At 41.1% G+C, this 23,704-nt stretch overlaps 3 protein-coding genes across 6 annotated transcripts; 1 reads left to right on the top strand and 2 right to left on the bottom strand.

Annotated features, from left to right (window-relative positions):
* Positions 1-203: 203 nt before the first annotated feature.
* Positions 204-6,449, bottom strand: LOC103364734 (selenide, water dikinase 1). The gene is made up of 8 exons (XM_008291960.1): positions 6,403-6,449; positions 3,373-3,495; positions 3,150-3,246; positions 2,447-2,550; positions 2,209-2,316; positions 623-777; positions 430-520; positions 204-335 (listed from the first exon to the last, which is right to left on the bottom strand). The coding sequence occupies exons 2-8, from the start codon at positions 3,466-3,468 to the stop codon at positions 204-206; spliced, it is 783 nt and encodes a 260-aa protein (XP_008290182.1). The 5' UTR covers positions 3,469-3,495; positions 6,403-6,449.
* A 2,391-nt stretch (positions 6,450-8,840) lies between these two features.
* On the bottom strand, positions 8,841-13,283 carry bend7 (BEN domain containing 7). The gene is made up of 10 exons (XM_008291961.1): positions 13,220-13,283; positions 12,558-12,635; positions 12,110-12,463; positions 11,775-11,891; positions 11,344-11,684; positions 10,886-10,993; positions 10,609-10,726; positions 10,406-10,519; positions 9,424-9,465; positions 8,841-8,899 (listed from the first exon to the last, which is right to left on the bottom strand). Exons 1-10 carry the CDS (start codon positions 13,281-13,283, stop codon positions 8,841-8,843), a joined length of 1,395 nt encoding a protein of 464 aa, XP_008290183.1.
* A 1,566-nt stretch (positions 13,284-14,849) lies between these two features.
* On the top strand, positions 14,850-23,475 carry prpf18 (PRP18 pre-mRNA processing factor 18 homolog (yeast)). 4 transcript variants are annotated; one of them, XM_008291951.1, is made up of 11 exons: positions 14,850-15,021; positions 16,812-16,895; positions 17,134-17,160; positions 18,401-18,502; positions 18,599-18,712; positions 20,295-20,441; positions 20,650-20,718; positions 21,003-21,143; positions 21,229-21,300; positions 21,382-21,537; positions 22,513-23,475. In XM_008291951.1, exons 1-11 carry the CDS (start codon positions 14,956-14,958, stop codon positions 22,591-22,593), a joined length of 1,059 nt encoding a protein of 352 aa, XP_008290173.1. In that variant the 5' UTR covers positions 14,850-14,955; the 3' UTR covers positions 22,594-23,475. The 4 variants fall into 4 exon arrangements, with proteins under 4 accessions (XP_008290173.1, XP_008290174.1, XP_008290175.1 ...); XM_008291952.1 differs by having other exon boundaries at positions 16,812-16,889; XM_008291953.1 differs by lacking the exon at positions 17,134-17,160.
* Positions 23,476-23,704: the final 229 nt, after the last annotated feature.

A 23,704-nucleotide genomic window follows, 5' to 3' on the forward strand; every position in this document is an offset into this window, starting at 1 on the left:
AATTTGACATTATTATCAGAAGCTACTTGATCACACAGGATGCAGTACAGACAAGCTGCTGCAGAGGCTGCTGCAGTTCACAAAATTCAGCACCTCTCTGCAAAACAGCTGAGGGGATTATGGTCAACTTAACATGGCAACCTAATGAAGAAACACCCAAATGTTTAAAGCACATATGCAAAGAAGACAGTAATGACTCCGCATCAGTTTTTGGACACCTTCATCATGGCTTTACCTGTTCTGTTGAGCCGAGCCATGTTAATCATGGCTTCGTGGTAGGCCAGCTCTACGTCTTCCTGGGTCACCACTAGCTTGATCTTATTCCATTTTTCAGGCTGAGAGATCAAGAAAAGCACACAACCAGTGGCATCAGTGGGTATCCTTAAAACAGACCAAGTTTCTAAAAAAGTTTTCAGCAGGCAGACTTACAATATCTAGCCACTGGTGTACTGCGACAGCCACTTGTGTTCCCAGTGGTTTGGTTAACACCAACACGTCTCCTGGCACTGCATTGTCTGGCCTGAGAAACGTCAGACATGACATCATCATTACATTGTTCTTAAGCATATCAGAGACACGAACAGCCAAAGAAAGGGAATATGTAGGAGAAACTCATTCTTACATGATAAACTCATTGGGCTGGCAAACTGTTGTGGCAACTCCTCCCATCACTACCCAGGGGTTGAGCACCGTCTGTCCTCCTGTTACGGACGTTCCTGCCTCCTCCGACGCATCCTTGAACCCCTGGATGATCAGCGGCATGACTTTGTCTCTTTCCTGTGAAGACCCAGGGATGTCAGATCAGACAGTGAGAGCATATAACAATACAATTAGAACAATTAAGGATGTCCAGAGCTGATTGTCTGCCAGTACTCGGGCAGACACAGGCAGAATTTAATAGGTCGCTATTGGCTGAAATGAAGCAGATAATTCTCCAGTCTCTTCAGTACTGTACTCTACTGTGTGTCCTCTGCGTTAATGTTAATGCATGTCACTGTGCATGACGGTAAAAAAACACAGCGTGTGAATGTGAGACATTACATGGTCACACTGCTGACAGACCGACTAAAACCCTGGCTGCCAAGAAATGGTTAAATCACTGAGCTTACCAAATCTGTTACTTCTCGTGTCTTTAAAAATGATCAGTGTACAAAAACCTCCAGGAAGCAGCTTCTCATTTTATCCGGCGCTCATCGTCACGTTCATTGTTGTGACAAACCAGTCACAGCTTGTCATGTCAGCTGTCGCTAATTAAAGGATAACTTTGGAGAATGAAAATTAATCCTAATAACAAATGTTGGCTGTGTGTCCAAAGGCTGATTTCGCTTTCTTATCCGTGCCATGGAGCTCTAATGCTGCCTTACTACGATACAAACCTCTATAAAGAAGCAGCATCCTGAGTGATTTCAGACATGAGCTTTCTGTATTTTCATTTTTCTAAAATGTTTTCTTTAATGTCACTGAATACTTTAACAGTCCTACAGGTTAATGCTGCTGCCACCAAATTTTGATTGTTTCAACTTTGAGAAATTACATTTTGTCCAATACGTTGACACTGTGGATGGGTCAAAATACTACAATACCCATGAGCCTCTAGCACAACTGCTATAGAAAAAAGGGCAATCCATGGTGCAGAATTCAAAACCTTTATCACTGCAGACAACCTTTTATTACATTTGCTGAATTCAATCAAAACAAGTGAACAAATTTACGCTGCAGACTGTCACAGCTAATTGGAAGATTTGCGTCCTTCCAGTTAAACGATGTGTTAGAAGGCTGTTTCTTCACTGTTTACTTTAATGTGCAGTTAAATATAAACATCAGCTATCAGTGTCAAGGTTGCTGAATATTGAGGCACTCAGATCAGAGCAAAAAAAATAAATGAGAAAACTTGAGCGAGACATCACTAAACTGTTCCCTTATTTAATTATCGAGTAACGTGTCTGTTTTGTTAAGTTATTTTTTTGGCCTTTTTGCCTTTATTGGATAGGACAGTTGAAAGAGAGACAGGAAAGTGGGGGAGGAGAACGGGGGAAGCCGTTGCAGCAAAGTTCCATGAGTGGGATTCGAACCCATGGCCGCTGCATCGGCGGCTATAGCTCCTGTACATGGTTCACCAGCTCGATCAGGTGAGCTAAAGCAGCAGCCCGAGTAACATGTTTTTAATTTTGATTCTCAGGAATAGTACTGAAGTGAAATGTCTCTTACTTTTTCTGACATTTTGTTGCTGACTCCCAGAAGCATCAGCATGTTGTCACATTCTGTTACCCCCATGGCGTATAAGTCACTCAGAACGTTGGCACAAGCAATTCTTCCCTATAAAACAGAAACACTCAAGTTAAGCACACACAGGATTTGGGTTTGTGACATTATTCCATTTCTTACATGCACATATAATTAAAAGGCCACATTAGAGGAAAAAGAAAATGAAAGAGGAGATCCGTACCATCATGTAGGGGTCATCTACAATAGGGTAGATGTAATCTGTCGTCTGGACCAGAGAAAGGCCTCCATGTCTGAGGGGGATCACACAGGTGTCCATGCCTATGCCTTGAAGAACAACACAGCATTCAATGTGATGTTTTACACAGTTTTATGTTCGCTTGGTGTGTGACATAACACTGGATCCAGTGCTGTGGAGCATTTGACTGCTGGGCTTTCATGGAGAAAGAAACAAAGGAATCAAATCAACCCTTATTTTAATGTATCCACAACTTTTATTTTAAGTGCTCAGCGCCAGGCTTTACTTAATAAATATAAAGCAACGACAAGTCTTGTGCTCTGATGTACTTCTTGCCTCAAAGACTTTCTCCTAATTCAGAGTGGACTTTTTTTTTGGCCTTGCATTTACCACAGCGTCGCTCTGCTGTGGGAGAAGACACACGCTTACATTTCCATGTGAAGCCACCTTGTTTACAGTTCCACCACAAAACCAGTTTCAAATGCAAATGTGAGTTCTTGACACACCTTGAGGAGTGTCCCATTTAGGCATTTTTATGGCTGACTTGACTCATCTTCAAATATTTATTATACTAAACATTTCCCAAGTTTTTCCTCATGTGGCCAGAAGAGCTCGTGTTATTTAGTGAAGCATTATTACTGAAAAGCACTCATCTGCTACTACAGTGTTATGTGAGGATCAGAATTACCTAATCGAGGCATAACTGCCCCCAGGAACTGTTCATCCTCCTGATAGTGGTTCTCCTGTAAAGTTTCTAGCAGCTTCTGTAACACATCTTGGGGGACCTGCGATCAGAGAAAAAACGATTTTCACATTATTATTTACAGCGTATTTCTAATTAAGCAAACTGCTTTTGAAGCAGTGCAAAGACAATAATTCATCCAAGGCAGGTTTTAAATAGAACAGCCAACCTTGCAGCCTGTGCCCTTGAGCTCAGCGAAGCGTGTGAGCCTGAAGTTCTTGTCCAGCTCATAGCTTTCGGGGTTAAAAGACTCCCTCACGGACATGTCTGAAGAAACTCTGGGTCTTCACCACTAGAATCACATCAATGAACAGGAGAGAACAACAAAACAGGTGATTAGAAACACTGGAGGGACCGAATGCAAAGTTCCTTCACAAACTTTTATTTCTTTATTAGATGCTGTCAGAAAGCTTCACCCCGGATGATTTTTTCAGGCTACAACGATCAATTATTCATTTTACATCAATCTGCCAACCATAAACATTCTTTGTTAATCCATTGATTCACCTTTAAGTGTTCCTTGTTTTGACCAACTGACATCCTCACAAATGAGAAGCTGTAAACAGAATGATTTAAACAGTGAATCCATCCGCAGAACATTTGAGGATAAATTTTCTGTTTCTAATCTAATTAACAGACCAATGATCTCAGCTCATGCCACAGAAATACCTACATAGACTAATCAACATGTACGAATGAGTCACAAAGTTTTGTTGACATAATACCAGGTACAGGCCAATCAGAGCAAAGCTATCCCCGAAGCTACGGCTACGAACATGACTGGAATTAAATCCACAACTCTGACATGGTCTCAACATTAAGTTAAACAACACATCAGGTGCAGGTCTGATGTATTAGAATGCATTAGATGATTCAGAATTATGCATGTAAACAATAAAGTATAAAACTAAATCAATGCTCTTTTCATTTTTAGGAATTTTTAAAAAATTACGTCAGTTTGATAAGAAAAAATATATATAGATCTATTTATGTATTGTAAGGTGGGGACTGCATTAGTTTGAAATGCACAACAATGAATAATATTTGAAAATGAAAAACCCCACATTCAAGTTTCTCTATAACCTGTTTCTGTTACACTCACTGCTACTGATTTAAACATATTATGAGTTTCATCTGGTTATTAAATGAATGATCTGGGACAAGGACAACTCAGGAAACACTTGACAGAGAAACCAGACAAGTTGTGGTTACGTATAATCAGAGGCGGTGTTAGGACAAGACTATAAGTCTCAGAGTTTTATGAATGAATCTGGATCTCAGTAGTTTTTTTTGTTTCCTTTTTTTTTTTTGCTGAAACAACAGTCAAATCTCATAACTGCTCATTGCAGAAATTGCAAGGCCGTGGAGAAATCTTTCTATATTACTAACCTCTAATAAATAAACACACACAAAAGCCAAGATAACAAATGAACACTAAAGAGGGACGCAGGAAGACAAGCACAATCTAAGCTGAAATAAATAATACAACCAGATGAAAAAAACAAAACAAACAAAAGACAGAGAAAAGTTGACAGGACCTGAAAGAAAACTATAAAAACACATTCAGAGACAAGAATAGACATTTAAGACAACACTGACATCTACAATGCAAACTTTGAAGGAAGGAAGGTCATATTTTATACAGCTTCAGTGAAGTTAGTGAGTAGAAAACATCGCTCAGTGTTTTGTTTATCAAATGAAGTTTGTAGATCTGGATTATTAAAATTATGTATTTGAGGCATTGGGTTTTGCAACATCACCTGCATCTCTTTTCCTGAGCTACTTAAAGGGTCCATCCATCCATCATCTATACACCGCTTAATTCGAGACAGACAACCAAGCACACTCACATTCACACCTACAGACAATTTAGAATCACAAATTAACCTCAACATTTTTTTGGACCTTGTGGGAGGAAGCTGGAGAACCCGAAGAGAACCCACACTGCACGGGGAGAACATGCAAACTCCACGCAGAAGGATCCTGGGTGTCCTCACCGGGACACGAACCGGCGACCTTCTTGCTGTGAGGCAACAGTGCTAGCCACTGATCCACTTTACAGCCCTACTTAAAGGGTCAGTCCCCCATATTACTAATAAATTAAGTAATTACCAACAATTACAACGAGCCTGCTAAGCTGTACAGTAAAACTCTAGCTGGAAACCCCGGTCTAGCTCAGTGTTGCCAAATATTGGTATCACAAGGCGCACCTTCACATGTGATTATAACTGTAAATCATCATAAATCAGACTAATTCCAATGCACACAGTCTGACAACCACAGGTCTGCCCATCCTGCAGCCACACTGTTAGATTCATGTTGCACAGAAAGAAAGTGGGATGGTCTGACTTTGCCTCTAAGCACAGTGTCCCACACTGAACTTAGTTATAACTTGAAAACTGTGCACTATTACATTCAAATCTAACCATTTCCGGATTTGGCAAAGCCTGCAGTGTCTTAAGATCACAACAACACCTGTGCTTATAATCCCGGTGTGTTGTTTTAACTACTATACGTTGCTGAAGGGGCCACTGGGGGAGTGTTCAAGACAGAAAACGATTCCAAGTTCATTCAACCCCTAGGCACTGGCTAACAATATGAGTGATGAGCAGAGGTAAACATCTGTTTTATCTCATGTGCACCGCATAATACACTGCTGGGAGCTCTGCTTGGACACATATATGCAGAAAGTGACAGCTACCCCCTTCCACGTCTGTTTGTTTTGCTGAAAATGCAGTTTTCGGTTTGGGCGCTAGCTCTTGCTAGCAAACGCCGATCCATGCATGAGGGGATGAGCATAAGCAGCCCCGTGCAACAAAGAGCCCGCAGCGTCCCCGTGTGCGGCCGGCAGCGCGTTTAAAACACACGCACGGTGCACACTGAGAGCTAAATGTGACACACGGTGGTGATTCACGGCGTCAGCTCGTTGCACATGTAAGTTAAAAAGTTGCCGTAGAGCGCCGAACAAAAATGTCGGCGGCGGAAAAAATTAACCCTTTCCTGTCCCTCGCCATGCGATGTGTGCAACATCACAGTTAGTATCAATAAGAAAAGGCTAAACGCGCTACTTGTGCAAAGTCTGTGATGATACGGTGCAATAGAAGTGTTTACAATTGCCCTAGATGCGATTTTAGGACCAAAGCGGAGTTATATTCTTGCAACATTTCCCCTTTAATTGCTCTGACCAGTTTATCCTTACCAGCTTCACGTTAGCGGTGGATCCCGACACAAGAGCGGGGAAGGCACCACAATGCATTGGGGCTAGAATCGGGTGTCCTCCGAGAACGCCTGATGAAAAATCACACGTATTTGTCTTTAAACTTCGAAATAGGCCACGTAAAATCCGAGCTATCACATATTATTGAGTAAATTTGAATTAACATGTGTATCCGATCTCGTTTCGTCTTTTTAAAACAGTGTCTGATTTATAATGCGAAGAGGAAACTCGCCAGATCGCAAAGGGTCCTCCGCCTGCACAGTGGCGGCTTCGACATCCCCTTTAATGAGCTGCGAAGTCTGGCAACAAAATCTCTACAATGGAGTGTACCTTTAATTTACTGTTTTCCCTCCAACTGAACCCACAACAACTTCACAGCACCTGGATGTAAGTGAAGCTGCTCAGCAAAGCCTGACGCTTACAGACACTCATCTTTGAGCTTATCTTTTATTAATAATTATAAAATAGAGGTAATTGATGATTTGATGCCTTTTACGCTGATCTAGCAGCAGAAAGAGAGACTGTAATTACTTAAAGCTGTTCTAAGTTGTAGTTAAAGTCATACTAGGAGGCTTTATGATTACAAATTTTGCACACCCAGAAATTGCTTCTTGTTCCTTCTTTGAAACTGCATTAAAGGAACCTTACTTCTCATAATGTGCAATGGCAAGGCAGACATGACTTTGTATTTAACCCTGTTCATGTTGACATACGTAGAAGGTCTTTCATTGGACCCCAAGAAAGAATATGTGCAAAATATTTGTTGGTGTTTATTATAAACCTTTATACCATGTTGAATAATTTTCTGATAAGTTGATGTATTTTTGGTTCCAATGCATGACAAGTGTGCCTCTTTTTATATTTAAAAAAAATCTGCAAAAATAAAAAAAATAATACCTTCCATCTAAACTAAATGGTCCAAAAATCCCCAAAAGTCCTCAATAGGATTAAAGCTTGTACAGTCAAAATCAGAAAGATAATTTTTAGCTTTTTTTCCCCTCAAAGCTTAAACAAAATCATAAAATAGTAAAGTTGCGACAGTATTCTGTTAATATGTAGTTGGCAGTTTCCATATATTTTAGACATATTGTACATTTTATTGAAACTATTTCACTTGTAATATATGTAAAAATGCAAAAGAATTATGCCAATATTTTGAAGTGACAATTTATATTCTTCCTCTCACTAATCAATACATCATTACCTGACTTGCCAGTATTTCAAGCATCAACTCATTTCCTTCCTCACACTGCAGTGAGCACCTCCTGATTCTTTATTTTTTTTGTTAAATCTTCCCCAAATCCATCTAAGTCATTGTTGAGGTTTTGAAATTTTTCCAATTTGAAATAATGAGACTCCCTCTGAAGAGCAGAGTTTCTTAATTGCTGTCAAACAAAGCTTGTAAACACGTCACTTTTGCACTTGGTATTTTCTGAATCATTCTTTGAGCATTTTTCCAACTCAGCCAATTATGGTCAACTTGAAACAATATCTTGCTACCCTGCTGTGTTACATTAGAATATTTGTTGTTATTTGAGCCACAAGCATATTTCAGATAGAAATCCATCACCATGTTGCCCATATTTGTCTCATTTGTTTTCTATGCTACCTGACATATACAAGAACACAAACACACAAACCTCAAGAAACTCATTTAATGGTGGAGACAGCTAACAGTTTCATATGCACAGTGAGCAAAGGTAAAAGAAAAATACCTAATTTCATCACAATATTAACAACAATAGCATTGCTATGTATAGCCTAAAGATTCTAATAATAAAAAAAAAAAACATTATTCATATAATACTTTATATTTTTAGCCAGTTGTAGCCTATGAACCTATTTTTTTTAATTTGCAAAATTCGCTAACAATACATCATATATCTTTAGTTTTTGATGTAATGTTTAAAAATAAGGTGGATGCTGCACTGGACATTACACCCACTGAAGTACTGGTTACTTAAAAGGCACAATCCACAATGGAAAACTTCCTGTAAAATGTCGTTTCTGCAAAATATCTGAATGTCGTATTGTTACAGTACTTTGTCTCATCTGACACCTGTGACCCCTCTTGACATGAAAACTAGACAAGGATTCTTGCCTATAATGTAAACTTTAAGCCACTTCTTTCTTTTTTTTTTGAACCACTGTATAGTTTTATGTTCTCTCAGATACCAGTGGTTTAACGTGTCTCCGTTTTAAAGTTGTAAGGACCACAAATATACAGGCATATGTGTGTGTGTGCAGTAGAGACAGTGAGGATATCATTAGGCTTCTTATTCATTTGGTCCTGTTGTTATTTCCCTTTACATCCATTACACATAGCAGTTAATAGCTGCAAAGGAAAGAAGTGTCAAAATGCATCAAGTTTGAGAAAATAATGAGGACAACGAATGTGCTGCACCGTGGTAGCCGTTGAATCAACCGCTGATGTTCACCACTGTCCGCTCCACGCTCGCAGGCTTGTTAAAATTACAACCTATAAAGGCAGCAAGAAAATGTTGTTAAAACGTTACACATCATTACCAAAAAAACAAAAAAAAAAAGCCTGTATGAATTTGCGTGAGCATGTGCTGCAGAAAGAGAAATACTATTGTGACAGCCAGGGTGAAATATAGAGGTGAAGGAGGGGATATGGTGCATGGCGTGAAGATAATTAGCTGACATTTTGGGAAGCTGCGTGAAAATGTCAAATGTCACTGTGACAGCATGACAAAGACCTATGAGCCAATGAGCGAGCCAGCAACACCGGTCTATGTGTGTGTGTGTGTGTGTGTGTGTTGTGACAGTGAAGCGGAGAGAGGTAAAGCCATTCTGCGCTCAGAGGGGGGCTGATGGAAAGATGTTATAAGATGGAGTGCTGATGTTAGGGGAAAGGTGCAGATAGAAGACAAGAAAGGCAGACGACTGAACCAGTGTCCTGGACAGTGTGTGTGTGTGTGTGTGTGTGTGTGTGTGTCCATGTGTCCATATGTGTGAAAATTTCATTATGAGAGTTAATACTTGTGGACGGTCCATTTGAGACTTCTTCTGCTTCTGCGGCATCTAAGGAGCCAGAAGAAGAACAAGGTTTACCAGAAAGATTCACAGAAAGCTTTCTACTTACAAAAAAATAAAAAGAAACTAGGGATGTCTGATATTTTTTTTTGCCAATATCCAATATGCCGATATTGTCCAACTCTCAATTTTCGATACCGATATCAACCGATATCGATATATATGAGCTATATATATGTTCTGTTTTAAGAAAAAAATTTGAACTGAGCCATGTTGGTTTTTTAAAAACTGGCTTTTCAGAATGAGACAGATCACTGTATATATAGCCCATATATAGCAATTTAGTAATTTCTCTGAGGCTTGCACTGAAGGGATCAATAAAGTTTTATTCTAATTCTAATTTATTCTATTTAACAAATTTTAGGTAACATCACATATCTCCTGTCGTCATCTTTTGCGTGCCGGTAAATTATTTTTATTGGTTTTCATTATAGGCACAAAAAAAACCCGATAGCGATATTGACAGATTTTACATTTTTATGCCAATATCGGGCAAATAGAAACTCCCATCCATCCATTATCTATACACCGCTTAATCCTCACGAGGGTCGTGGGGGGCTGGAGCCTATGAAGGCAGGGGACACCCTGGACAGGTCACCAGTCTATCACAGGGCTACACTTAGAGACAGACAACCAAGCACACTCACATTCACACCTACGGACAATTTAGACAATTAACCTCAACATGTTTTTGGACTGTGTGGGAGGAAGCTGGAGAACCCGGAGAGAACCCACGCTGCACGGGGAGAACATACAAACTCCACTCAGAAAGATCCCGGATGTCCTCACTGGGACGCAAACCAGTGACCTTCTACCTGCAAGGCAACAGTGCTAACCACCGAGCCACTTTGCAGCCCCTAGAAAGTTAATATTACATAAAATACAAGCAAAATAAACATATATTTATTTCAGAGAAACAAAAAACTACCTCTTTTCACCCTCCTCCTTGCGAGTTTGATCTGATCTTGAAGGATCTGCACCCAGTCTCGTGGTCCAGGCAGCTTCTCTATTCTGTTCTCAGTGCAGTATTTCTCTGTAAACACTGGCCACAAGTCACACGATCATGCTCGAGTTTCAGTCTGTATTTTTGTAATCTGCTACCCAAAGCGTTTCCATCTTTCCCTCCCCTACCTTTAATGGCTCCCACGATGTTCTGGTCCAGGCCCTTACGGTTATCATTGAGGCCCCTCTTCCTCTTACCGTTCGGCAAGGAGTTGGCCAGAGTGGCATCATCAAAGAAGGCACACACCTGAACACACGGCACAGTTCCTGACCAGTTCTATATTAAAACTTTGCTGACAATGTAGTGAACTTAGTTTTAATGATAGGTGTCTATTTTTACACCTGGTCACATAACTGCAGCATTAAACATAATCAAAGGGACACTGAATTTTCTCTTAATCATTACCAGTTTCCGGAACAGCAGGCTGCCAGAGCGCGTATAGTTGACCAGAATGGAGTCCAGCTGTGCCTTTGAGATAAACACATCATAATCCTCCGCGAGACGCACCTCAGACTGTGAAGGAAGTCGAACGACACGTAATGAAGGATTATGGGAAAATGATCGATTGAAACCTGAGATAAATTCAGTCTTTAGAAGGAAAAAGAGAGAGAGAGAGAACGCACAAACTGCTGTACATGAGTCACTGCCATCTGCACGAGCCTTAACTCAAGATTTCATTGTAAAACAAGTCATGCGGATGGTTGCACAGAACTTTCTCGTAGCGACGCAGCAAGTCACTTGATATTATAGAGTGTAAATGTGCAGTAATTCATCAGAAAATTAAGTTAAAATTCATGAGGGAGAGAGTGCAGTGGGATAGAATCATAAATAAAGCTACAGTAAAGCACCAGCATGCAGGTTACCTCTAACGCTTGAGGCTCCTTTAGTTGCTTCAGCAGAGGAGTGTGCGTGTCGTTGACTGGATCAGTCTGAGGTGGCAGCACAGAAACATCAGAGGAGACGGGATGAGTGTTGGGTGTGGATGAGTCTTTCTCGCATTCCTCCCTCTTTCCGGTCTCTGCAGGTGCGGCTTTAAGCGGCGACGCCTCCAGAGGGCTCAGGGCAGCTCTTCGAGTGCTTGTTACAGTAAGCGGAGCCACCTTATAGATCGGCCTCCTCTTTCGGGGCCTCCGGCGAGGGGTGGGACCTGGACCAAGACGAGGTTGGCATGGCGATGCTGTCTGTTCCTGCCTTTCCAAGGATGCTTCAAAAGAGACACAAATGCATTGGATTTTTTTTTTCTTTTATTTCCGTTACTCACCCTCGCGGTGTGTGTTCGTGTTCATCTGCTGACCTTTTTGAGTCTGCATGAGCCTCCTCATGGCACGTAGCTCCTGCAAAATAGCCTGCAGGGTGCCCTTACAGTTACACATGCAGCAGGGGGGTTCTGGCACTGCGGGGGGGACCACGTCTGCTGGAAAATCAGTGATGCGTTTGTTAGTGATCATTCACTCGGATGCTCACACACGTGCTTTCATACGGTACCTCTGACAGCAAAACTGCATACGTGTGCATGGATAAACTTGCCAACATCTTTAAATGTCTGCTTCACAAATGACAATCATCTTAATGTTGGGTAACAAGATTTAACTTTGGTTACCTCTCCTCACACATGCACTGTCTCCCTACCATTAGCTTCATTCACTTTAATTAAATCCTTTGTGTTGTTGAGGATCCTGAGGGCTCTGGAGCGAGTGCTGTACTGTCCGCAGCCTGGACCGTTGGGGACGGAGGTGGATATGGATGAAGGTGAGGGCCCCGGGTCCCCCGCAGAGTTCCAGCTGTTGCTCTGGTGGTCCTCTGACGCCAGAGATAAAAGTCCGGGCTGATGCGCCCAGTTCTGATGTCTGTCCTGGGGCTCCTTTGTTAATCCGTCCTGCTCCGCTCCAACACGCTGATACACCCTGCCGGTTTTATCACTCAGAAGCCTCATCATCCCTGTGATTTGCCTTTTGATCTCCATGCCCTCATCCCCCAGCCAAACTGCATTAAGAGAGAGGGAGACAGAAAAATGGGTGGGGGGCATAATTAGAGATATCTGCCACGATATATTATTAATTATCAAAATGGCTCATACCATCAGGCACGGCAGCATCTTTGGGGACGCCATTGGCATCTTTGCAGCTGGAGTTCATCATATATGAAGGGTCGAAATCTGCAAGAGTGACAGAGAGGTGGTGGTGTGAAGTGCAGCCTGAAACAAACCCCCTGCATGTGTGTGACAGGTGTTGCAGAACAGTGTTGCAGCCTTCTGCCTTGTCATGTTGGAGCTTGTGCAGGCTGATGGGCTGTGATGTCAACCAAAGCAGACACCCCCCCATCCCATGCAGAAACCACCACCTGTAGGTGGTATTAAGTAGTGTAGTCAGGAGAGGTGGTCTGGAGCTCCGAGCTTCCAGCAAAAAAAAAAAAAAAAGTGAACACTTTCAGCTGCGTGGTACATGTCAAGAATGCGCAACATGTTTTCACATTTGGGATTATTTGCTCTCTTTCCTACAAATCAAACCGGAATGAGCCACGTTGAGGTTGAGATCCAGGAATGTTTTTTTTTTTTTTTTCTCTCACATGTAAGACTTGAATCATTAGAGTTGTCTGTTGGGTATAACCGAGCCACAGACTGGGCTTTGTCGTGGCCATCGCTTTTGTTTACAGAGTCGCCTGCGCTGGCACACAGCGCCAGACAAACACCCAGACACAGACGCGCGTCTTGCAAGGTCTTGCATTCATCCAGCAGCCTACCTTCATCCGTGACCAGTTTATAGCTCTGCGACTTCCTTCTCCTCTTCCTTTCCCCAAACTCCATCTTCGCGAGGGGGGGAAAATAATTCAGCAAGTCGTGCGGTCGATATGTCGCTCTTGAGAAAGACGAGAGATGAGGATAGACTCAGCACAATCGCTTGTCCGTCTGCCTCATTAATCAGTTAAATTTCTCCTCAGGCTGCGCTACAGATATCCTGTCATCGGCGGATTTTTTCACCGCGTTGAGCCTAAAAAAGGAGCTGATAAACGCTGTTGTACGATCTGATCTCCTTCCCAACATGATGCTGGTTCTTCCCTTTCGCCATGTAAATAAATTAATGACTTTAATATTAAAAATTCGTCACATATCCCTTTGCGCCACCTGATGGTATGTTCTCATCTAAAAGGTCGAGTCAGACATTTGCCACTAGTGTCCAGACAATGAACTGGTGTTTGAACAAAAGCTGTAATGAGAGCAGAACTGAGGCAGCAAACAGGAACTTTTTTTTTTTCCTCCTCCTAGTTTCTCAAATTCTTATCAGTGCAATTAAACGTTGCATCTCATTTTGGTAAAAACTCAGCTTGTATATGTGTGTTTTTAGGGACATCTATGTGGTGTTTTGCCCTTTTAGTTGTGACCTCACACAATCTACAGTCACTGGTAGAAAACAGGAGGTGGTACTGAGTCACTCATGGGCAGCTGAATATCTTTTCCCATCATTTCTATCATTCTCAAGACAAAAACTGGGCTTTGGAGATATACAAAAGGTGAAATCACAACTTTCCCCTCTTCTTGGAGGAAGAGAATGATCAGATATGATCCTTCAGCATCACCTGTTAAATCTAAAGCGTGCCACCTTGCAGAAAGATATGAGGACGATGTGCAATAAACTGTGAAAATTACAGTCAGGTTGTAGTAAATCAAAGCTGTATAAAGCTCAGGTTGATGGATAGATAGTGCTCCATGAAGAGATCTGCTTTGGCTTGCAGGGAATCTGTGTGATTTTTTAATAAACCAGATCCAACAATAAAAGCTCTTTCTTGACTTGAATTTTCCCATTTAATTCTGAAGTATTGAATTCATACATGTACTAAAAACAGCTGGGATATTTATATTTAAAACCTGCAGAGTGTCTCATTACAGTGACTAGAGGAGAAACTTGTAGGCCTTGCTGCAATCAGAAGACTTTTATGATTTAGATGTGTATTTAAATCTGTATTTAAATCGTGTAATTTTGTGAAAAAGTTTATCATATAACCCTGGGATAGCATTTTTTAAAATTGTTGTGGACATGGAGGAGAACATTTTTTGTAATTATAGCCATCAGTTTGCTTTTTAGCAGCCTAGTTACTCGTTTGCTTTTGATGTGAAACTTGTTTGACACATAAAATTTTAATTTATGAGATTCTTAAATGTCTAATAGTGACTAAAACTTAAAAAAAAAACTGCACAACACTTTTTCTTGTTGTTTTGTAAGGCTCCTAAAGACAGTGTCAGATCTTTGTGTTTATATCTATTAAAAATCTCTACTAAAATAACACCGACAGAGTCAGTAGCCCAGAGTTATGTTTAGTTTTTCACGCTTTTATTTTGAAACAGTTAACAAAGTCAGAGGACTCTTATACTGAAATCCGTGCCCCGGTCTGTTAAGGTGATGTGTTAGCATTGTGGCCACAGTCTTACTTACATGTGTGGTTAAAAGTAAAGGAAGAACATCCCATAATACTGCTCTAAAATGGACATACTTAAAGCTGAAATCGCGCGGAAGAGAAAACTGCTCGAAGAAAAGCAGCTCGTGGACGTAAGTTTCTGAAGGAGCTGCTTGTTTTTGTTAGCTGTTAGCTTAGCCGTGGTGCTAGTTAGCTCGTTTTTATTGCTATATCAGTCAACACTGCCTTTCCAGAATGATGTTTATTTATTAGTATTGATAAATGTATCCATACAGGACTGAACAAATCGTAAAATAGAAGGTAAAACTAAGTTTAGTCGGTGAAGCATCAACTTGTAGCTGTTGGATTTAGCAAATGTTAGCTAGTAGCATGAGCGTTACACTGTAGACGGAAATCCTGATGCTCACCTTGATATTCATGCTGAATTAGTAAAACTGTTTAACTATAACAACAGATGGGCTGTGCAGGAACAAAGTATGCATTTGACATGTATTGAAATTTTTAATTTTAAGCTTCATTTAGTGTGCTTGACTGATTGCATGCTTGGAGTGATGTCTGTCAGTGCAGCAGGAGTGATCAGTGGTTTTTTACTTCAGGTCATGACACCTCAAAATCAGATTTCTTTTGGAAGAATTTCCTTTATCATTTGAGTTGGTATGGTGCTCACATGCACTGTGATGTTACATGCACTCAAATGATGGTTTGTTAGGCACACTCAGTTAAAAATAATGTAGGCTAATGCAGGAAGTCCTGCAATTATTATGTCTTCATAAAGTTAAAATGGTCAAAGTTTGTTGTAAATGTCTCAGAGAAATGTTGATTCAACAGTGTGGTGATTTAGGAAGATGTAGTACCTGATGCTGCTGAACTGGACTGCATTCAACTGACTGCTGATTCTAATATTTACGCCATGCCAGTCATATCAGTAAGGGTCGTGTAAATAGTTGAAACACGTGTAATAAATATAAATTAACTTTATTTGTAAAGCATTTTTTAAGAACAGAGTTCACAAAGTGCTTTACAACACAGAGACAAGGTAAACAACATGTAGGCAAACACTCAAAATGTAAAAATACACACAATAAAAATGGAAAAGAACAGGCTGGGTCACTATTGGAATGTGTACCAGTAAAGCTGATTAAAAAGACGACATCACAGAGGGGAATTAAGATAAAAGCTGAAGATAAAAGTATGATAAAAGTAGATTAAGAAAGAGAAGAGAGAGAAGGGCAGCAGGCAGTATGGATATAAAAAGGGAAAAGAAACGGGTGAAAATCTAAAAGAGAACATCACTCAAAAGCGAGTCTGTAAAAGTGGGTTTTAAAAGAAGATACTGAATCTGCAAGCCTTATTTCCTCAGGTGGGTCGTTCCAAAGCCGAGGGGCCCTCACATCCTTTGGATTTGAGCCTCGACTTTGGAACGACCACCCGAGGATCTATGGCTGCGTTTGGGGATATACGGGGTTAACATATCTAACATATAGCTAGCTTTAAAGGGGTGGTGGTTGTGTGATCAGTAGAATCTCTTTTGTAGTGCTGTGCAGTTCAGCAGATCAGCAACACAAAGTGCAGCCTCTAAGATGACCATAAAGTTAAAACTTGTCAACAAAAACCGAACAGAACATTCACAAAGGTATTATTTATTGCAGATTTTAAGTGTTCTACTGTATTGGTTTTAGCTCAGTTTACCAAATACAATAAGGAGTGTGTAGCTAAATGGAGGAGTTTGTTAAATCAATTACTGAATCTGTTTTGTTCTGAAGATACAATGTGGTTGTAAAAGAAAGAATCTGCATATGGCGTCTTTATTATGAGTGTGTCATGTCGCTCCTGGCTGCACCACTAGTATGATCTTGTCACTGTAATGTACATAAAGTTTGATTCAAAGTGCTAAACAAGCTCATTATCTTCCTTTTTCCAGGACTCCAAAAGGTTCTTTAAAAGGGCAGATCTTGCACGAAAGGAACAAGAAGATTATTTCAGAAGATGTGGATACAAGGTTGATGTCAGCATCACTCTCTGTCTCTTCCTCTAACACACCTCAACATATCTAAAGCACTGCCTTTCTTCACTTCACTTTTGTCTTGTATTTCGTATGACTCTCCAAAAAAAATGTGTAGTTAAACTTTTTTTTGCTCAGAAACCAAAAATAAGGTCAGGCATTGATGCTCAGGTGTTAGTGTCTGTATCTGTGTTTACTGTACTGTTTTTCCCCAACCTGCCTCTGCTGCCTGCATCTGTAGGTTCAGAGAGAGACTCCTGAGAGCCAGGTATGGGATTGCACAGTGAAAGCAGCAAACAGGATGCATGATAAAAAGGATAAAAACACACTGTGTCCCAACAGCTTCCACTTCCTTGGCATCCTTTCTGAAAGTTCCCTTACTGAAGCCTGTGAGGATGAAAGCAGGAGTTAACACTGTGGAGGCCATGTTCCAGTGGGGTTTGTTACAAATGACCCCACGAGGACTGGATGTTTTGGTACAACGAGCTTCGATAAATTCAGCTCAGTTAGTAAGCAAACATGTAATCATTTTATGTACGAATGCTAAAATGTCACCGCTTGATAAATTTAGTCTGTTAAATGTCATTTTGAAAATTAGACTTTTTTTGTGTGTGTCAGAGTGTGTCGCCAGTAAAACCTTTCAAGCAAGGAAACAAGGAAAGGAAGCCACAAAGTCAAAGTGGGACACAGCTGCGGTGTGGATTTCAGCATGGGATACTGAACTGAAATAAAAAAAAAATCTTTTTCGTTATCAAGCTGCGCTTCTTATTTTGCAAATAATTTGTGACAGAAGCTTTAATTATTTGAATTAACTTTTAAGTGTTCCCTGGTTTTGTGTCACTAGTTTGCACCGCCTTCTAACAGTCGCTCTATGAGAGATTGTATTTCTGTTCAAAGCTTAAAATATGAAACTTCTCCAGCTATTCTCTTTGTGTAGTTCTACATTGTTTATTTGAGCAAGAGCCATTGTTTGTTTGGAAGGCTTTTTGTTGCCATTTCCTGATTGTTCTTTTAGATTGTGCTTCTTAAACCACAATCTAAGAGTGCCGGGATGCATGTGCCCACGAAAGCATGTTCTGGTACTATATTTTAAGTTTTCTTGTTGCAAAAAAAACCCACTGAATTTGTTGAACCTGGGATTAGACTTTATGTGCTGCAGCCAGTGTGTAAATTCCACTAAATTAAAGTTTTGTGATGTAAGTAATATTTGCTACATTTTTCATTATCGGTAAGTTATTACTACTTGCCTTTCTAGAAGAGCTGCAGGTTTGATAGGGATGTGAATGCGTGCGATGTAATTCACTTCAGTGACACATCCTTTTCAGTCTTAAGGTCTTATCTCATGAAGACAGTGCCGATGCTTTTCACGGATTTCAGTTGTGTTAGTTTTATTTGCCTTGGCTCAGAAAGAGCAGGGTTGACATGATCAAACTCTGAACCTCCACATTACCACCAACCTTCCTCCAGTAACGTCAGCAAATTTTTGTTCCCTCTATGTTGCCCTGAAGATTGACAAGGCAGAGGAAGACGAACCATCCACTTCAGCGAATCCAGTGTTAGAGCTGGAACTGACGGAGGAGAAGTTGCCGATGACATTGTCGCGGCAGGAGGTGAGTCCATGTATAGCAGCAGCTCCTCCCTCTGAATAATTTAGTTTCCCCATATTGCATTATAAATATGTATTTTGTCTCGCTCTGTTTGTGTAGGTTATTCGACGGCTTAGGGAGCGGGGGGAACCGATCCGGTTGTTTGGAGAGTCTGATTATGACGCCTTCCAGAGACTCAGGAAAATTGAGATTCTGACCCCAGAAGTAAACAAGGTATGATCGAGTGTTTGTGGAGGTTGAACTCGACATCCAGTTGTCAGATTTAGAAAGAAACTCACTCTGGGCCCTCAACTCACCTCGTCACACGATTCACAGTTCTGTATGAACCTCGGTTTTGGAGTTTGGTATGTTTTCAGTAAAGCAGAAAAAAACAAATAAGTTTGACTTTTTCCCCCTAAAACTAAAATAAATCAAAAATGCCTAACTGTCCACATTTTATTAACAGTTGAGGCACTAGAAGGCTGTAAACTGTCAAAATGAAAAGACTTGGAGCTAAACTATCACGTATACAATTTTAGAAAATGTTTAAAAGAAAAAAAATTCATGAGGAAAGTGCAGCATCTTTATATTTTACCATTAAAGCCATCAATGCAATTTTACATTTCAAAGCTTTCTCAAATGTACCCTTTCTCTCTTTATGTCTACATTTAGACTAAAACCTTTGCTGATTTTGCTGCTGGTAAAACTGATTGATATACCCAGACAGCATGATTGTAGGGGGTCGCACATTCTGGCTGTAAAGGAAAAACCAAAGTAACGTGTGGTTTAAAAAAAAAAACAACAAAAAAAACATACATGCTTAATACAACCAGCACAGGTTGTGCACAAGTGGTTCAGGGCTACAAAATGAAGCCAAAGGGGGAGAACTAAAAACTGCCATGATTGGCCACTTGAAGCTGACAATGAAAGCGATGGCATCCTTCTAGACTTCTGTGATAAATACATACAATGAATACAATAAAATATCCATCCATTATTTCTACACCGCTTAATCCTCACTAGGGTCATGGGGGGCTGACTCAGGGTGAAGGCAGAGGACACCCTGGACAGGTAACCAGTCTATCACAGGGCTACACTTAGAGACAGACAACCAAGCACACTCACATTCACACCTACGGACAATTTAGAATCACCAATTAACCTCAACATGTTTTTGGACTGTGTGCGAGGAAGCGGGAGAACCCGGAGAGAACCCACACTGCACGGGGAGAACATGCAAACTCCACGCAGAAAGATCCCGGGTGTCCTCACCGAGACGCGAACCGGTGACCTTCTTGCTGCGAGGCAACAATGCTAACCACCGAGCCACCTTGCAGCCCACAATAAAATATATAATCCAAATACAATAAAGACAAATTCCACAGCTAACTTTAGGTCGGTGTCATCATAGGCCAGCCTATGGCCCTGAGAGGTTTGCATGGCCTGCCTCATCTCCACTTACGCTCCGCCTCTTAGCTGATTCAGGAAATAGCCGGAAGTTAACGAGGGTTTGGTACCGCCAGAATGGTCAGAGCACGACGTTGAGCTTTTAAAACCGCTCATCAGTAAATATCACAGAGCGTTCATCCATCTTTATGCACTCTGGGTTTCTGTCCAGCTCTCAAAGCTAACTCTGCTAGCGTGCTGTAGCTAATGGACAGTGACTACTTTTAGAACCTTTCTGTTAATAGGCCCTCTAATAATGTAAGCTTGGTGTTTCCATTTGTTCTGTGGCATTTCTCGGGCTAAAAGTCATTTTTTTTCTGCTGAGTGTCACTTAGATTTCGGCCATATGTGCTGCTGTGTCTGTGTCTAGGGTTTGAGGAATGACCTGAAGGCAGCCATGGACAAGATCGACCAGCAGTACCTGAACGAGATCGTTGGAGGAACAGAGCCAGGGGAAGTGGACACACAGCATGATCTGAAAGTGCACGAAGAAAACACCACCATAGAAGAACTTGAGGTACGCTGCACAGTGTAGTGTTGGGATGGGAGAAGTGTTCTCCGGTTAATATGGAAATGATTAAATCTGATCAAACTTCAGACACGTTTCTTGCGAGACAGTAATTTAAAAAATTTGATGAACTGTTGCTGTTAAATATTCTTTTTTTTGGGGAGTCTGTCAGTTAATGTTGTGTATTTTGTCTCTTAATATTGAAATTGTCCTGTAGGCTCTTGGAAAGACGCTGGGTACAGGTGATGACGATGGAGACCAGGATGTTATCGACAAATTTTTGAGTGTAAGGAAAGAAAATCATGCCGTGCCTTTGATCTAGAGGGAGCTGTTGGATTGAAAATGTTTACACCACTTACTGTAGTTGCTGGTCATGTTGTTTGTCTTCACTTATTTATGTTGTTGAATTGTTTTTTGTTAAATGGATTATTACTTAGATGAATTCTTTATGATGTTATGGTGATGTGTTTTCGCACGACCTGTCCAAAACAAATAATCTGTCCACTGTGGGCCACTAATGTAGTTGTCGGAAACCTTTTCTCAAAAGCCATATTTCCTCTTTGATTCCAGTTTCTTCTCGGTGTTTGGGCCAAAGATCTGAACAGCCGAGAAGACCACGTGAAGCGCAGCGTTCAGGGGAAGCTGGCCAGCGCCACACACTCACAGACTGAGTCGTACCTCAAGCCTCTCTTCAGGAAGCTCAGGAAGAAGGTAGCGGGGAGAGTAAAACAAGCTACAGTGTGCGGTTCATGAGGCGTGGATTACATTTGTCTTATTTTACTGTCACCTTTTTCAGAGTTTGCCAGCTGACATCAAAGAGTCGATCACAGACATCATTAAGTTCATGTTGGAGAGAGAATATGTCAAGGTATGTTAAGATCACGCATCGCTTTTTATTCCTACAAATTATTGTTATTGCGTGTTTTAACAAAGTGGACGCTCTTTTCAGGCAAATGACGCATATCTACAGATGGCTATCGGCAACGCTCCCTGGCCTATCGGTGTGACGATGGTGGGTATCCACGCCCGTACCGGACGAGAAAAGATCTTCTCCAAACACGTGGCCCACGTTCTCAATGACGAGACGCAGAGGAAGTACATTCAGGTGAGACCCCATGTGACATCTAGATGCTTGGTGGTTTGGGATTTGTTTTGTCAAATTTAATAGGATCACTCGCAACCTAGCAACCGTTGAAGGATGATGGTGATGTTGACGTTGTCCCATGCTAAGTGGCAAATCATCATTAAAATGTAGTCTTCAGAAAAATGTTCACATACGCCACACTGTTAAATGATTTGATTGTAACTGTGTAGGTTCCATAGACTGCATAAAAGATGGACGTAGCTACCGTGACGTCACCCGTTGGTTTCTGCGCTGAGAAAATGAAGCCAGGGTTTTGCTACTTCCTGGTTGACATCTTGGATTTTTGGAGCCGCAAAAATCGTCAGACGGGGGCGGAACCATAGGAGCAGTGATTGGTCAGACGGATTGAGAGGCAGGCCCTCTCTGCCCACCCACATTTACCGCCTTCTGCTCGCTTCGTCTGTATGGTCGCTGCCGACTGTCAATCAAGCCAGCCACGCCCCTTGCCCCGCAAAATGTTGACAATTTTTTAAAAATTCTGTATTGATTTATTTTCAGATTGGCCACCTGATCTCTGGATTTGACTATGAAAACTAATAAGAAAAAAATCCTGAGCTGTAGGAATGCGGTATTTCGTGATCTGTGATCACTTCTTTTCCAATTCATTTCTATGGGAGCCAGGGCTTTTTGGAGCCAGGACTAGCGGACCTCGTGATATTGCAGGTTTTTGACACTTCCGGGTTTGGCTTCATTTTTCAGGACCGGTTGCTACGTCCATCTTTTATACAGTCTATGGTAGTTCCTAAACTGCTGTAAGCATTGTGTATCGATATATAACATAGTTTTTGAATTTAGAATTAGTCTAAAACAAAGGATGCTAGTCAGGTTAAGAAGTGAATCTACTTGAACTCATAAAGTGGGTTATAGCTGACCCTTTTTAATACGTTTCACTCGCAGCTAATTTTGCTCGCTTTATTTTTATTTTTCTCTCTACAGGGACTGAAGAGGCTAATGACTATCTGCCAGAAACACTTCACCACCGATCCCTCGAAGTGTGTCGAGTACAATGCTCTTTAACTTTGCCTTGACGCAGACTTTTGAGTCCATCACAAGCTCAGTTTTGGTTTCTGGTGCGACTGACCTGGTGGTTGTGGCAGAGAATTGTCTAAATCTTCTACGCTAAGGGGCCTGCAGGCACGCATGCATTTCTCAGGGGATTACTGTCCGAGGAAATGCATAATTAAACAGGAGTGGGGTGAGTCAGTCCGGTTAAATACAGTCGAAATTATGCCAAGTTATAAGTGTTACACAAATCTCTCAGATTTAACTGGAGCACACTCAGTAAACCCTTGAGTCCTGCTAGCCTGGTCCTCGTTGACTTCTGGGAAAGCCTGTCATGCCATTTTTGCAGCCACAAGTCCTCACAGTTTCTGAGAACATAAATGTACATAAATGCAGGTAATATTAAAAAGTGTGGAGTTTTAGCTTCATTTACTGTTCTCGGCTATAAAAAACAGAAAAGGTATCGCTTTAATATTGGCTTTTTAAAAAGATATTTTCATGCTGTGGAAAGCCTTTTGGAAAGAGGAAGTAGTGTAAGTTTTATTACACCTGAGAAACACATATTGACATGCTGTAACTACTGCAGTTTAATTTCTATGTACATGTTTTCAGCAGATAGTGAAACCAATCAACGTGTCACTGTGCCATCTTAGTGGGAAAATAAAGTTCAGTTTTATTATACCAGCTGTCGGGATTGTTAGTTTTTATGCTGTGTGAAAAGTTAATTTCCCCTTTCAAGATAAATTTTGCTCTGTAATTGTCGAGATTTTCCTCTTTCGCCTTCTGCAGCTGGACTGCTGAATGGGACTATTTTTAGTCACCATAGTTTGTTTTGTCATTAGGAAAGAAAGACGTGTCTGCAGAGGAGCGTTCTCTCTAATAAAGAACTATCACCATCGCATGCTTCGGTAAGAATATTTATTGCCCACTGTGTTACTTAAGAATTCATTAGGAGCACACTAGTCAGATGCAAGTAGATAATTAAGGAATCAGTGTCCTATTATGTGCGCTACTGGACGGCAATCCGAAGCATTATTTGTGCAAAAACTAGATTTCGCAACGACTGATTGCTGATGGAAGCCCTGCTAAGACGGGTAACATCCAGCGTCATGCGCTGACCTTATTA

Source organism: Stegastes partitus, unplaced genomic scaffold, assembly GCF_000690725.1.
Source record: "Stegastes partitus isolate 25-593 unplaced genomic scaffold, Stegastes_partitus-1.0.2 Scaffold773, whole genome shotgun sequence".
Classification (NCBI taxonomy): Eukaryota; Metazoa; Chordata; class Actinopteri; family Pomacentridae; genus Stegastes; species Stegastes partitus.

What these genes read in the sequence shown, in the direction of transcription:
- LOC103364734 (XM_008291960.1), bottom strand. Translation starts at nt 3,468, where the DNA reads ATGTCCGTGAGGGAGTCTTTTAACCCCGAAAGCTATGAGCTGGACAAG. An exon ending in GGCAGTTATGCCTCGATTAG is followed by an intron (nt 2,551 to 3,149) that starts GTAATTCTGATC and finishes TTGTTCTTCAAG; the next exon opens with GCATAGGCATGGACACCTGT. An exon ending in TACACCAGTGGCTAGATATT is followed by an intron (nt 336 to 429) that starts GTAAGTCTGCCT and finishes TTGATCTCTCAG; the next exon opens with CCTGAAAAATGGAATAAGAT.
- prpf18 (XM_008291951.1), top strand. Translation starts at nt 14,956, where the DNA reads ATGGACATACTTAAAGCTGAAATCGCGCGGAAGAGAAAACTGCTCGAA. An exon ending in AAGAAAAGCAGCTCGTGGAC is followed by an intron (nt 15,022 to 16,811) that starts GTAAGTTTCTGA and finishes TCCTTTTTCCAG; the next exon opens with GACTCCAAAAGGTTCTTTAA. An exon ending in GATGTGGATACAAGGTTGAT is followed by an intron (nt 16,896 to 17,133) that starts GTCAGCATCACT and finishes CTGCATCTGTAG; the next exon opens with GTTCAGAGAGAGACTCCTGA.
- bend7 (XM_008291961.1), bottom strand. Translation starts at nt 13,283, where the DNA reads ATGGAGTTTGGGGAAAGGAAGAGGAGAAGGAAGTCGCAGAGCTATAAA. An exon ending in AGATGCTGCCGTGCCTGATG is followed by an intron (nt 12,464 to 12,557) that starts GTATGAGCCATT and finishes CTCTTAATGCAG; the next exon opens with TTTGGCTGGGGGATGAGGGC. An exon ending in GCCTGCTGTTCCGGAAACTG is followed by an intron (nt 10,727 to 10,885) that starts GTAATGATTAAG and finishes CCGTGTGTTCAG; the next exon opens with GTGTGTGCCTTCTTTGATGA.